Source organism: Mycteria americana, chromosome 4, assembly GCF_035582795.1.
Source record: "Mycteria americana isolate JAX WOST 10 ecotype Jacksonville Zoo and Gardens chromosome 4, USCA_MyAme_1.0, whole genome shotgun sequence".
Taxonomy (NCBI): Eukaryota; Metazoa; Chordata; class Aves; order Ciconiiformes; family Ciconiidae; genus Mycteria; species Mycteria americana.
Genome location: NC_134368.1, coordinates 72,553,797 through 72,566,584, shown reverse-complemented (window position 1 = coordinate 72,566,584; position 12,788 = coordinate 72,553,797). Strand labels below are relative to the sequence as shown.

The 12,788-nt window shown below is 43.1% G+C and overlaps 1 protein-coding gene across 10 annotated transcripts in view; it reads right to left on the bottom strand.

Moving 5' to 3' along the window:
* The window catches only part of AFF1 (ALF transcription elongation factor 1), a 135,836-nt gene that overhangs the window by 99,393 nt on the left and 23,655 nt on the right, over positions 1 to 12,788 (bottom strand). Inside the window, exon 1 of one of the 10 annotated variants that reach the window (XM_075500863.1) lies at positions 11,223 to 11,498. The exons of the other annotated variants lie outside the window; for them this stretch is intronic. Within the exon in view, the coding sequence (XP_075356978.1) occupies positions 11,223 to 11,239 (17 nt within the window). The 5' untranslated portion in view covers positions 11,240 to 11,498. Of the gene's footprint in view, positions 1 to 11,222; positions 11,499 to 12,788 lie in introns of those variants that run through there. 10 annotated transcript variants of the gene reach the window in all.

The following is a 12,788-nucleotide window of genomic DNA, read 5'->3' as shown; positions in this document are numbered from 1 at the left end:
GTTCAGCCCTCACACTCTGGTTCTTGTGTGTTCAGGGACCTCTCTAGGGGAAAGACATAAATATTGAACAAACAAAACCAAATCATTATTTGCTTGGCAGATTACTGTACATAAATGGTCTTTAAAGTTGTTACACTCAAGTAAACATAGCTTATATCAATATCATCTGTACATTTCCGTAATTAGGCTAAGAGGGAGGAGGATGGCCCATTTTCAAGGAAGCAATTTTTTAAAAAGGAAACCATTAACTTGATTTTAATCAATGTACAAAGGAACAGGGAAGTAAAAAAGTAATTTTCCCAGTATTTCCCCTGTCCATAAGTTGCATACTTTTTCATCTACCCCATGCATGACACCCCTCGCCCACCAAATTAACAGCTAGAAAGCAATGGACCATAGGAAAAAAAATGAAAGGACGGCAAATACAGAAATCCATCAAAAGAAAAGCAAAAGATGGGGTTGGGACACAGAAAGAAAAGGGTTTTCTTCACAATACCTTCTTTTATACAGCATTTCTATCAGACTTTTTCAAGGGGGGGAATATTTTTAAACATTACTTTTGAGGTTTTCTTTTGCTGTAGCTGAAAAAAGGACCTTTTTCTCCCTCTCCCCACTGTTTTGGCTAGCACAAATTATTACTGCCAAATCAGAAAGCTACCAGAACAAGCATTCTTAAGGGAGCCGAGTGGAAACAGTACTGAATGCAAGACCCTTGACTGAGACACTGCACACTCCATACTTGTCTCTTTATAATTAAGTACAGCACGGACACCAAGTCAGTGCTTAGGGTAAGGACTGAAACAACTGTATTTGGCCACAAAACGACACAAGGTTCAGCCCAAAGGACGGAATGTCAACTAAATGTTCATTAGATTTAAAAATTAACCCAGATCACATCTGGCTTTATAAGCATTACAGCACAGGGGTTTTTTTGTGTGTGTGTGGTTTTATTTTTCTTTGTTTTGAGGTGTTTTGTTTTGTTTTTAAATAGCACAGTTCCCAAGTTTTCATGGTAAATTCTCTCACAAGTTGTTCAAATAGCAAAACAACATCAACACACACCAATACAGCTGCCAAAACAGAGCCTGAGAAGCTTTTGGTTGCAATTATCAGATTATGTTATAACTACAAACTGCTTTCATTTATTTAAGAATTACAGAAAGAAGGTTCTGGCTGTGAAATGCAGTGCTAGACTACATCAGCTGCCTACATTATATGAGAAAGGAACAGCAATAGGCTCCCTGCATATAAATTCTGTATGTCCCTCAAAAGACATATGAAAAAGGGGTGTGTAATGAGAGAAACCTATCTATTGTAGGTCAGTTCGTTCAGTTTACTTAACTGACTTGGAAAGAAAACACACTGTCCAAATCATTAGGAACCAGACCGATTCACATATTTAAGTAACGGAAGAACTAGCTTGGGAGCCAAGTTTTAATGTTATCATTTCTGCAGACTGACAATTTCATCCATCCACTTTAATCCGCTGTGGTCCTACTTTTGCAGAATTGCACCATCGGTGCACCGCAGCATCAAGCAACAGCACTACGCGATGCTCAGCGACATGCTAAGGTAGGTACAGAAATTCCAGTTCAGGGCTGTCTCATTTTGGCTCGCTCGGAACCAAGGTCGAGGTCATCCCATTTACCCGCCAAGAGTTTGAAGCTGGTCTGGAAGGAGGAGGGAACATCATCAACAAAAAGTTAAGGGCATCTTCAGAGGGAAAAAAGTCTAGGCTTTGTTCAAAAAAAAGCTGTTAACATTTTTTCTTCTCCTTTCCCAAGTTAAATTCTTCATCCCAAACTGGCTAGGCTGCCTTGTAGGCACAATTCCATGTATCTGCACAGAAAGTCTTTGATAAAAAATGACTTTCGAGCATGGTTTATTCTTGCACAAAAGGCTGCAGTCTGTAGATAAGATGTATAGCTATTCACAACCAAACCTTAAGCACACCTTTGTACTCAGAGATGAAGTTTGTGAGAGATGAATTTAAGCTAGTGACTTTCCCTTCAGCTGTTGTTATTAATAGTTCCCTCTAAAGCTACAAAACTGCTCAATACAAACACTAGTATCCTGCTTAGAAAGTCTAGAAAGTAAGGCTTCCTCCCCACCCCCCCACCCCCCATGAAACTTGCTGAATGATATGCTAAAAATAAGGGGTTTTTTCCACACGTAACTTATGGAAAAAACACTCTAACATCTGTTACAGCTAGATGCCACATCTTTACAGCATTATTAGTGTCATCCATGTTCTCTTTCAGCTTTCTTACTTGCTACTTCTTGATTACATTGTACCATCTAACTTACAAACTCTGGGTTTTCCCAGCAGGGAAGAATTTCTGCCAGCTCCTTCACGTATCACATCATTCTTATCCCAATAGCTTGATGACATTAAAAATTCCCTATACCTAGAAGAACAAAAGCCATACAGGTATTCCTTTATCAGCATATGCTTTTAACAGAAGAGGCTGGGAGTACTGCTGCCATTTTTGTTACAAATAAAGAGAGAACTGCAAGGGAAAGCTTTGTGGCACTTAACTCACTAAATGACCAAAAGTATTTTTTCAAAGGTGAAACACTGAGTTACTGGATTTTTCCAAGTTAGTCAATTTAGGAAGGTGTTTTTGTCTATTATTTTTAATGCCTCAGTGTATGAGTCAACTGCTTTTCACCCATGTCTCTGAATACCACATCTTATTACTACAGTGTTTCTAAAAGCAGGTTAGACTTTCTCAAGGAACAGAACACAATTCTACCTGTTTTTCTGTCTCTCCCCGATTTGGGCAGTTACACAGAATTTTCTTAGTCTCTAGACTAGTAGTTTTTTTACTCCTGTAGTCCATTAGAGAGAACCAGGCATTGCCTCTTAGGAGAGTCACAAACACTAGCTAAGCAAAGAAAACCTATTATTAGTTTGCTGAAGCCAGCCCGTGTAAAATGGATAGGGGTTTGCAAACAGATAAAGATCATTAACGGTGTTCCAAAACCTTGGCAAAGTGATCACACTCCATTTAAATATTAAGGGACTTGTTCATCTTGTTTCCAGAATGTAAGTTATAGAATATCATGTGTTAAATCAGAAACCCAAAATCAACCCCAAAACTTCATATATTTAAACATTTCTGAGACACAGAGCATCTAAACAAGTTGAAAATCATAAGCTTTCAAAAATGCATGTGCATAAAACATACTCACAGTCACAGGAAAAAACCCATCTAAACTCCACATGCTTCTGAATTGACATTCTTAAAGCTTTAAAACTAGATAACTATTTTTGAAGCGAGAAGCACTGCTTCGAGTACTGCCATAAGTTTCCTATCAGCCTGCACAAGAGACAACCATGGGGAAAGCATCCTACAGCAAAGCTCCCTCTCCAGACTGGGATGTACCTCAAACCTGGATGCCCATCAGCCAAGATCACCCTGCAGCAGAGACTGAGAATTAACCGCAAGCCAGGCTGCAGCTGAAGAGTTTGAAGTGGGCTTGGCTTTCCAGTAGCAAATACTAAAGAGAGGCACAAGTGAGAAAATGGCAAACAGACCAACCATAACCGGGTATTGCACTGGTGAAGGAGGCCCCAAAACAGCCTTCCCCGAGAAGGGCGATTAAGTTTTATTTCTCATGTGCCAACTCAGGCAGTAATCACAGTTTACCACAAGCATCACAGGAGACAATGTGACACAAAATCTCAAGTATCATCATGTTATTTCTAGTGACTGCTTTCCATTCTCCCCATTTCCCCCCCAAAACAAGTACCAGAACCAAATGCAATCACCTCACTCACACACTGAAGACGCAACACAATGGTTTAAAAAAAAGGAAGAGTAGCTGTACAAATTTTTTTTGCCAAAGGACACCAAGCAGGAACAGAGAAGTAACTGCATTCCTCGTGTCAGACTATAATGCATTTGTAATGGAAAAAAAGAGTTTCTCCAAAAGAGACACATACTATGAACACAGTGATTTATGCATGAGCCATCTTCATTTTTCTATCTATATAAACCACGGGGGTTTTAGTGCTTTTTAAAATTTATATAGATAGACAATTCTAGAAGTAACTTCAAAAACTACATTAAAAAGGTGGGTGTAACATTTCAGTAAAATTGAGAGAGATTTTCAGGCTTGATTACAGGAAACATCCTGGTCCCAGAGATGGGTGTTTTCTTTCACCAATTAAGAGTTAAACTGCTGGACAAAACAGTCTATCCCGCTACAAGGGATCTACAGGGTCTCAGCAAAGAAGGGAGACATGGTGGTCCAGAAGAGCTCTTCAGCCAACACAGGTTACATCCACCCCAAGAAGCCATATGCCAGAAAAAGCAGCCTTATTCACCAGTATCATGAGTTTACACTAAGCTTTGGCCAACACAGTTATCTCACCTCTGCAGTGTATTTGTTGCCTGTACGTTTAGCTATGCCAGCAAAACTTTTCACGGTAAATAAGGCCTTGAAACTGCAGTGACAGACAGACATGGCAGCCATCAGGGATGGGGGCCTCTAGGTAACAGCAACGCTAAGGGAGTCTTTAAAAAAACAAGCAAACCTCCCTGCTCCGCAGCACGGCTAGCCCATGCTATCTTTCTGTTAGCACATGTTATTTTAGCAGAGGTATGAAGAAACAGGTCCCTAGACTGACAGCCTGTTCTCAGCTGAACCACAGGCTTACTGGCACCAGGAAAACAACTTTTACTAGAACAGCTTGTTCTGCCGAGGACTGTGGGGACAGGGAAAAGACAGAAGCACTTCACCAAAGCACTTCTAAACTGCCAGCATATTCCCTGTCTTCAAATTAGGATGATTTTTCCAAAACAGCCTACTGGGGGAAGAGGATTCTTGAGAAATAGCTGCAGACCAGTTATGAGGAAGAGCTTCTAAGCTGTGCTTGCAAAGATGAATTATCTCGATAACTTCTTTTTAAGTACAATCTAACAAACTGCAGAAGCACAAGAATACTGAAAGCCATTTCTTACCATATGTCTACAACTCTCCAAAGATGTAAATATCCCTTTACTGCTATACATTTTAATAATTCCTTTCAATTTCAGATGCTAGCAGGTACCCGTATTTCGAACTGTAATGTCCGTAGCTCAGGAAAGAGGCACATGCACTCATACTCTCTCACATACCTCACATACACACACCAGCTGCTAAACACTACTGTGCCATGAAGGAGCTGTTCATACATCGATGAATACATCATTTGCTGCTTATAGATTACACAGTATATGGTATTCTAAGCAAAAAATGTATAGAATAAAAATACTACCGTATGCTTGTGAGTTTGCTCTTTTGTTTCTTTTTAAAAAGGGCTTCTGCTGTACTCTTCCTGCTTAGGTTTGGTGAATTGGGGGTAGGGGCATATTTGTTGCTTGTTGTTCTTTGTTGCCTTTTTTGTTATTGTATTTTGTTGCTTGTTTTTTTACAAGTACAAAAATGAAAACCACATTTTTTACAGTTCTGAGAATGAGTTTCACTGTTGTCTCTGATGTTAAACATTAACAATTTGCTTGTTGAACTTTCTCTAAAAATTAAAGCAGGGACATTATTTTCTCTTAACCTGAAGGGTAGCATTGTAAAAACAACACTAAAGGAAAACTTTAGGTCATTGGTACAATAAACACTCAGTACAACTAAAAATGACAACTCTACACACTAAACAATACCTGAGCCTAAACTAATCCAGTAGACAAACGTCTTCATGAAGCATATGGCACCTGTGATGAAGGTTGCCTATTCAAACCCACCTAGCCATCTCAGCTTGACAATGCTGAAAACAGTATTAATATTAGCAGAGCACCTCCTCAAATGCAGTTTTGTGCCCACACACCTGCTTCTTCTCCCTGCCTGCCACCTCCCCCTTCCCCTACAAGAATAAGGCAGCAAAAGAAATGTGCTTTTTAAAACCTGTGCAGTAAAATAAGGTGATCAACAATTTCTGCACCTCAGCAGTGTACAAGAGAGCTGGGGGCTAGCTCTGCACAAAGCAGCCATCGCAGCCGAGAGGAAAGATGGGCTGGAAGGATTCTGCCTCTCACTGCTTTCCACAGCCACTTGATTCTGCGCAGATCTAGAATGCAACTTCTCTTCCCCAAATTGATTGTGAATATGCAACTGTGGAAAATCTGCTCATAGCACATGCAGTAGCTCTTGTCTGTTCCTCGTAAAAGCATTCTGCTGGAGCAATGCAGCTCTATCTTAATCCACCTATGATAACACTGCATTTTGAGTGATATCTGCCCCAGCCAGTTGCTCCACCCCAGCCAGCGCTACGTGTGTCTTCTCTTTTTTATCATGGACACAGATGAACTGCAGCAGCCAAAATTGCAAAAACATAACATAGCCAGTACTTTTTTCACTGTAACATACCACAGGGAAAAAAAATCTCCACACTGTGTTCAAGCCTGAACAGGATGAGTACTTTCCCTTTTTTTTTTGAGGCTCAGGCATCTCTACATTAAACTCACTCTTTTGTCATGTTGCTCACGAGCTAGGCAGTAAACCAGCCCTGTGCCTGAGCCAGGTCTTAGGAAGAAACCTTGCACTCGGTGGAGAACTCTTCCTCACTTTACTGTGGTCCACCTCATGAAGAACAACGTCTTCATAGCATTCCTATGTACTTCACTGAGACAGCTTTTCTATTATATTTTAAAGGCATTTAAAAGCTTCATGCCGTCATTCACTATGACTACACTCAGAAGGAAAGCACTGAGGAGAATTTATGCAGCGCATTAAAAGCTTGTTTCCTGCTATTTGTGCTGCATCTTGCAGTTGAATTAGCAAATGATTTTCTCATAAAAAGCAGTGAGAAGATGTGTCTCTCTACAATACAGATTCAGACCCAGGAAAATTATGTGATCTAAGGAAACATTCCCTTCTATACCAGCTCAGGTATACCATGACAATAGTATTTAAAAGTTTTCAAGGGCCTATTACAATTTGGAACCCCCACTGCAAAAAAAAAACCCTGAACCAAAAAAACCACAAAACCAAAACCAAAACCCAACAAACCTACTTGAAAAATCCACTTCCCTGTGAGCATCTCTTCTCCGTGGGGGAGCTTCAGCTGCAGGCCTGCCCCAAAGCAATAGACTCCAGGCTCAGAAAGTCCAGGCAATAAGGAACTGTGAACTGAAAATCCCCAGCAGCCCGCAAAACGTGCCAAGGATCAGCTAGGCATTTTGTTCTGGAGAAAATAGGGTTGTATTTCTACAAGCAAGGCTAGTAGCAGTGTACGAGCAAAACCGACAGGGGTTCACAGGATGTTTTAGCTTTCAATAGACAGGTAAACTCTAACAAGACATTGTTTCAGCCCTTCTTCACCTACATCAGCTGACTGGAATGCAGCATCACCAATACTGGCATTTGCCTGTATCAACAGGACCCATGAAGCAAACAAGTTATGAAACATGTCTTTAGATCTGGCCTGGAAAGCTGTGCAACGACATGGAACAGAATCAAGCTGCATCATTCAACGTAGCTTCTCCTCAGGGAAGAGCCTCAGCGTTATTCCCTTTAGAAGAAACTGTTCTGCTGCATTTACCATGTTTTAAATGCAGATACGGCCACATTGTATTTCTGCACAGCATCACCTTCTTTTTCTACTGAAATGAGTGGTACAGCCTTGTTTCAAGACTCTTCTGGGTTTAGCTGGTACGACTTGGCTTTAGGGGGTGGAAACAGAGGGCTTCCCAGACTGCTGTCCACCATCACCCTTCCCTGCAGGGCTGACTTGGGAGAAAGAGCAAGGTGAGCCCAGCAGGGATGACAGCACAGCACTCAGATTTCATGTTGCTCTGACTGTGCTACTGTATCCACCTATGTACAAAGATTAGGAAATTGCATTCATTCTGCATCATACTAATCATGAACACTGTGAAAGGCAAGTTATATGACAATTGGAAATTCTTAGCATCCAGAACAACAAAGTATTTATTTACCCACCAATTTTAAACAAAATAAGTGTAACCAACAGGGTCTACAGATAATTTAAAATGATCCCAACCAGCCTGAGAAAAGCAGCCTACATCTTCAAAAAAGCAGTTATTCATTTAAAGGTCCTCAGCTTGCAATTGATGCAGTAGAGCACACATTTTAATGAAGAAGGAAGCAGAAGAGAGATGGGCTCCGCCACTCAGTTAAGGAGCCATATCCTCATGCCTCACTGATCGCTGGTAGTAGCTGGTAGTGGGCGCAGGTGCCAGTCTGTCCCGCGCACCTCCCAGGGGTCCTGCCGTATCTCAAAGCAGCTGAATTGCACGTGATGAATATCACACCACATTTAACAAGAAAGTAAACTTGTCCTGATTCAGATCGATTCTGTTTCTGCTCACGCATTCCTGAATATACCGTAAAAACCTGACACAAGCCCTGTCGCCTGGGGACACTACAGGCATCAGATCACCCACGCGTTCCAGAAGCAACTGCATAGAGAGCTACAGCTGCAAACCTACAGCTCAGCTAGCAACTTAAAAAAAAAGAAAATCTACATTATACACAAAACAACGCTAACTGGAGGATAGTTTCTCCACCTAATAGCTCTAGATGTAAGCTATTTACAGCAGCCATTAGTAGAAGCTGATCAAACAGCTGAAACAAAAACATACCCAACTCACCACTTAATAATTTCTTAAGATTTACTATTTAAAAAAATGTTATGGCATCCATTAGCACATCAGTTTCTCAGTCATCACTATTACAGTTTTTAAAACGCTGAAGAGCAGCAACAGGCATGTTTTATCACCTTGTTTTCCTTACCCTTCCACCCTCCAAAACAGTGAAACCCAAACTCTAGGCGAGTTGCCCAGGATCACAGCACTGAAGCTGAAGAAAGGATGCAGGACGTTCTTCTTACCAGACAAGCATCATCCCCAATGTCACATCCCTGTCACTAGCTGCAACATATAGCACATGAGAAATTGCAAACTCAAGCAGATGGAGGAGCGCCTGAAGGCCTCATACAGAGCGAGACCCAAACCGCTACAGTGCTATGTATCATACCACTTCATCAGTAATTTACTGAGCTTGCAGAAATTGTTTGTATTTTTTTACAAAGGAGAAATGAACACAAAAAGCTCACCCACGTCTTTTGTCAGCTACCTAGCAGAGCAAACCCTCTGACATGTTTTGGCAAATGAATTCTGGAGACATGTGGCCTCTCAGTCCCACACAGTATAACTCCAATCATTTATAGTGAATATGAATTCATCCTTCACTGCTAAATAAAAGCTTCTACACACCCACAAAGCAGAAATCTCTAGGACTGAGATGGATACCCCTGCTGACCTATGCCACCAAAACAGAAATACCACAAGCACCAGGCTTTCTGGCAAATGTAACCTCTCTCCTGCAAGAGATTCATTTCTGCTGCTCATATCCACTCCTACTCTCTTTTAAATGTCTTAAAATGAGCAATAATGAGACTTTAACACTGATCTTCAAGCATACAGAGGTTACCTTCTTACTCACTATGCTGAAATGTTCTGACGCAGTTTTACAGCTTGAGCGCCTCACAGCATCCTGACAAAAGCAAAAGCCAACGCACACAATGGAGGAGAAGGCAGGGTACAGAATGGCAGGTGCACATCTTGTCTCCACGCTGGTCTCAAAGGGTAGGTACGGGGCACAGTCCTTTCACCTGCCACACAGTACTCAGCCCCATGGACCCAGCCCTTGATCCATTTTCCTCACTTTCAGTTTGAACCACTCAATGTTTAAAACTTTATTCTCTGCGCCGTCCACCTCACAGGTTACGTATGTGGTTCGCTGACCCCAGTGCCAGCCTTGCCCTTTCTCGGCCAGTTTGCTGAGGCTGGGGGCTACTGGTGGGACCCGGCTACCATGTGCCCTCCTGCCACCCAGGAAAATGGCTGTGCAACCTCTGAGACATCAAGCATGTCCCTGGCCTTGGAGCCAAGCCAAGCTTCAAGGCCAGCCAGTGGCACTAAGATTTATGCTGTATCCTCTCTTAGCATGCAGGCCTATTAAAGCAACGTGCTGATAATGCAGGCCAGTAAATCATGCGAATAAGTGATCATATAAAGGAAAAAAAGATGCTGAAAAATTAAACCTTTGCCTCTTTGTTAAGTACTCCCAGTCTCCCCACATGCAGAGAGAGCAGGCAGTCAGAGCTAGAGAAGAGTTCAGCTGTTAACGAAGCAATCAATCTTCCCGTCCTTCCTCCCCAAACCTCAGGGCTCTGTCATTTTGCAGTGTGTAATTTAAAGCCAGCTCTTGGCTGCTTCAAACCTGCAGAAAAGCACCACTATGAAAATACACTGCGAGTGCCAAACTTCTGTGTAGGATATGCCACCATTTTTAATTTTTTTTTTCCTGCCTGGAGGAAAGGGGAGCAGGGTGGCTGTTTGGTATGGGACTAAAGAGCAAAAAGAGGAGTTTCTCTCTTTGGCATTTCTGAAATGGCTATTAAAGCATCGTAAAAGCTAAAAGGCATTTAACAGGTACCTTAAATAGCACTGCTTCATCAAGTACTATGACTTAAGAAAGGCTGCCTCCCCCATGCTGAGTGTGAAATTTACTTTAGACAGGATGCCCTCCCTCCTCCCCCCCCCCCCCCCAAGAGCGGGCAAGAAGTTCTTTCTTTAAAAACACAGTTAGTTGAAAAGTATTTAACCAAGATGGGTATATTTGCTTGAATTTTGCTCCCTGACAGCAACTACATTGGATCACTCTTTTTCATACTCTTCTCCACAACCATTTTCTACTCTCCCACCTATCCAGCAGATTTGCAGACAAGCAGACACAACCTGCTTCCATTTTATACAGCCAGCTCTCCAATCCAACCAAATATAAACCATTTACTTTTTAAAATATTGCTGTAAGCAATCACAGAAACCTCTTTACACTAGGCTGGTTACAGGGGAAAAAAGCAAACAAGTAATAGACAAGTCCACAAGGCAGAAGAAAATCAGTTCCAAAGAGCTATTAACTTGTTGGATAGGGAGAGATTTGACAGGGAGCAATTAAGACTTTGTTTTCCTGTTAAAAGGAAGTTTATGCTGAGAGGAGGTAGTGGACACTTCAGTGAACAAAATACGTGAACAAAATCTAACCAGGACGCGTCTCCAGACACATTTCTGGGTAACACAGCGTAAAAATCAACAGCAAACTGCGCCTGAAAAGGAGCGAGTGCATCATTAACACCACCGGACTATGAAAAGCCCTCAATGAAATCCAACAGCGACAGAAGTTATTTAATGCCGTACCTCGACTGGGCAGCCATCGTGAAGTTTATACTGCCAAGCGTCCTCTATCCATGAGCTCTTTCCCCAACTGTCCAGGCTCTACCCCCCTGCCAAAATCTTCTCTTCCATCTGCCGGCTGCCTTCCCGCCCGGTTCCCGGTTCCCGGTTCCCGTGAACGCGCCCCTCTGAAATGTCACTGAGCCCCTCGCTCCCCGCGCCCCAGTTTCCCGAGCCCGGGCTGTCTAGCGCAGGGTTGGATTACACTCATTTTGATCGACATCCGGGCACCCGGGCCCTCCCCCGGCTGGATGCATTCCCGGCCGGCAGGGAGGGTGATGCGGCCCTCGCACTTTCAGCTGGGGGGGCCCACGCAGCCCCGCTGAAAAGCCGAGGGCCGGCTCGCAGCTTGCGAGCGTCAGTGCCGCGCGCCGCGGGGGCCCGCTGCTCTTTTACTCCTCCGCTGCGCTTCGGCCAGCGGGTCTGGCGGCAGCTCGCACACCCCAGGTGCCTGCACTGTGCACACCCACCCCTTTTTAGCAAAGTTTTCATGGTACGACCCAGCCTCCTTAAATGGACATGTTGTTCTGTCACGGCAGGAAAACCGAAGGATTGGGCCAGAAGCTACCGGGCGCTGCCGCCGGCGCCTATCGCCGGGGCGGCACCGGCGGGGGTGTTCCCTGACCGAGACCGCGCCCACGGGCCCGCTCCGCGGCACGCACAGCCGTGAGCGCAGCCCTCCGCAGCCCACCTCCCCCTCCGGACGCGCTGCCTGGGCTTGGTGGGGACGAGGGGGGAGGAAGAGGGCCGGGAAGAAGAGCACGCGTGAGAAACCGGGAGGTGCGGTGGCTGCGGGTGCTACTCCGAGTACCAGCTCCCTGCCATTTGCCGCATCCCAGGGGCTGTGGGGTTTTTTGTTGGTTTTTGCAGAGAAACGAAAGAAAATGGCTCACGTAGTTTCCAAAATTTTCAAAACCAATACAGACCCCAGGTGTGAACATGAATCCCATCTAGCCACACAGACGTAACAAATGAAAACCTGAGTATACTACTAAATTTGCAGGTGCCCATACTTGAAATAGCAGGCTAAGAAACTTAAAAAAAAAAAAAAAAAAAAAGTGTTACGCAATTTCTTCTGGGCTCTAGTCCTGACCGCGGTTTGCAGACTCACTCAGAAAGCTGCAATACCTGTCCTTTGCTCTGGGTGTTCCTTGGCATAATTATAAAAACAAACTCCTCCTGCAAGTCCTTTCAACCAGTAATTAACCAAGTATTCAGCAGGCAAAAACATTTATCCAAGATCCCTTCAACTTTTCTCAGCAGACTATATATACCTAAGATTTCTACCAACACTGCAACATTACATTCCTCCTAATTTTCTGTTTTGAAGCACAACTTGTGTCGAAGTACTCAGCAGATACCAGGAAAAGAGTTTATACCCATTCACGGCAAATAATAAATTATAATTTTAAAAGGCCATTTATATAAAGCTTCTACAAGCATATAATTTTAAGTACATAGTTTAAAAATATAAAAAAAGATCAGAATATGTTTGGGTTTTTCCCATTCCTCATCTTTGCCCAAAAAGGA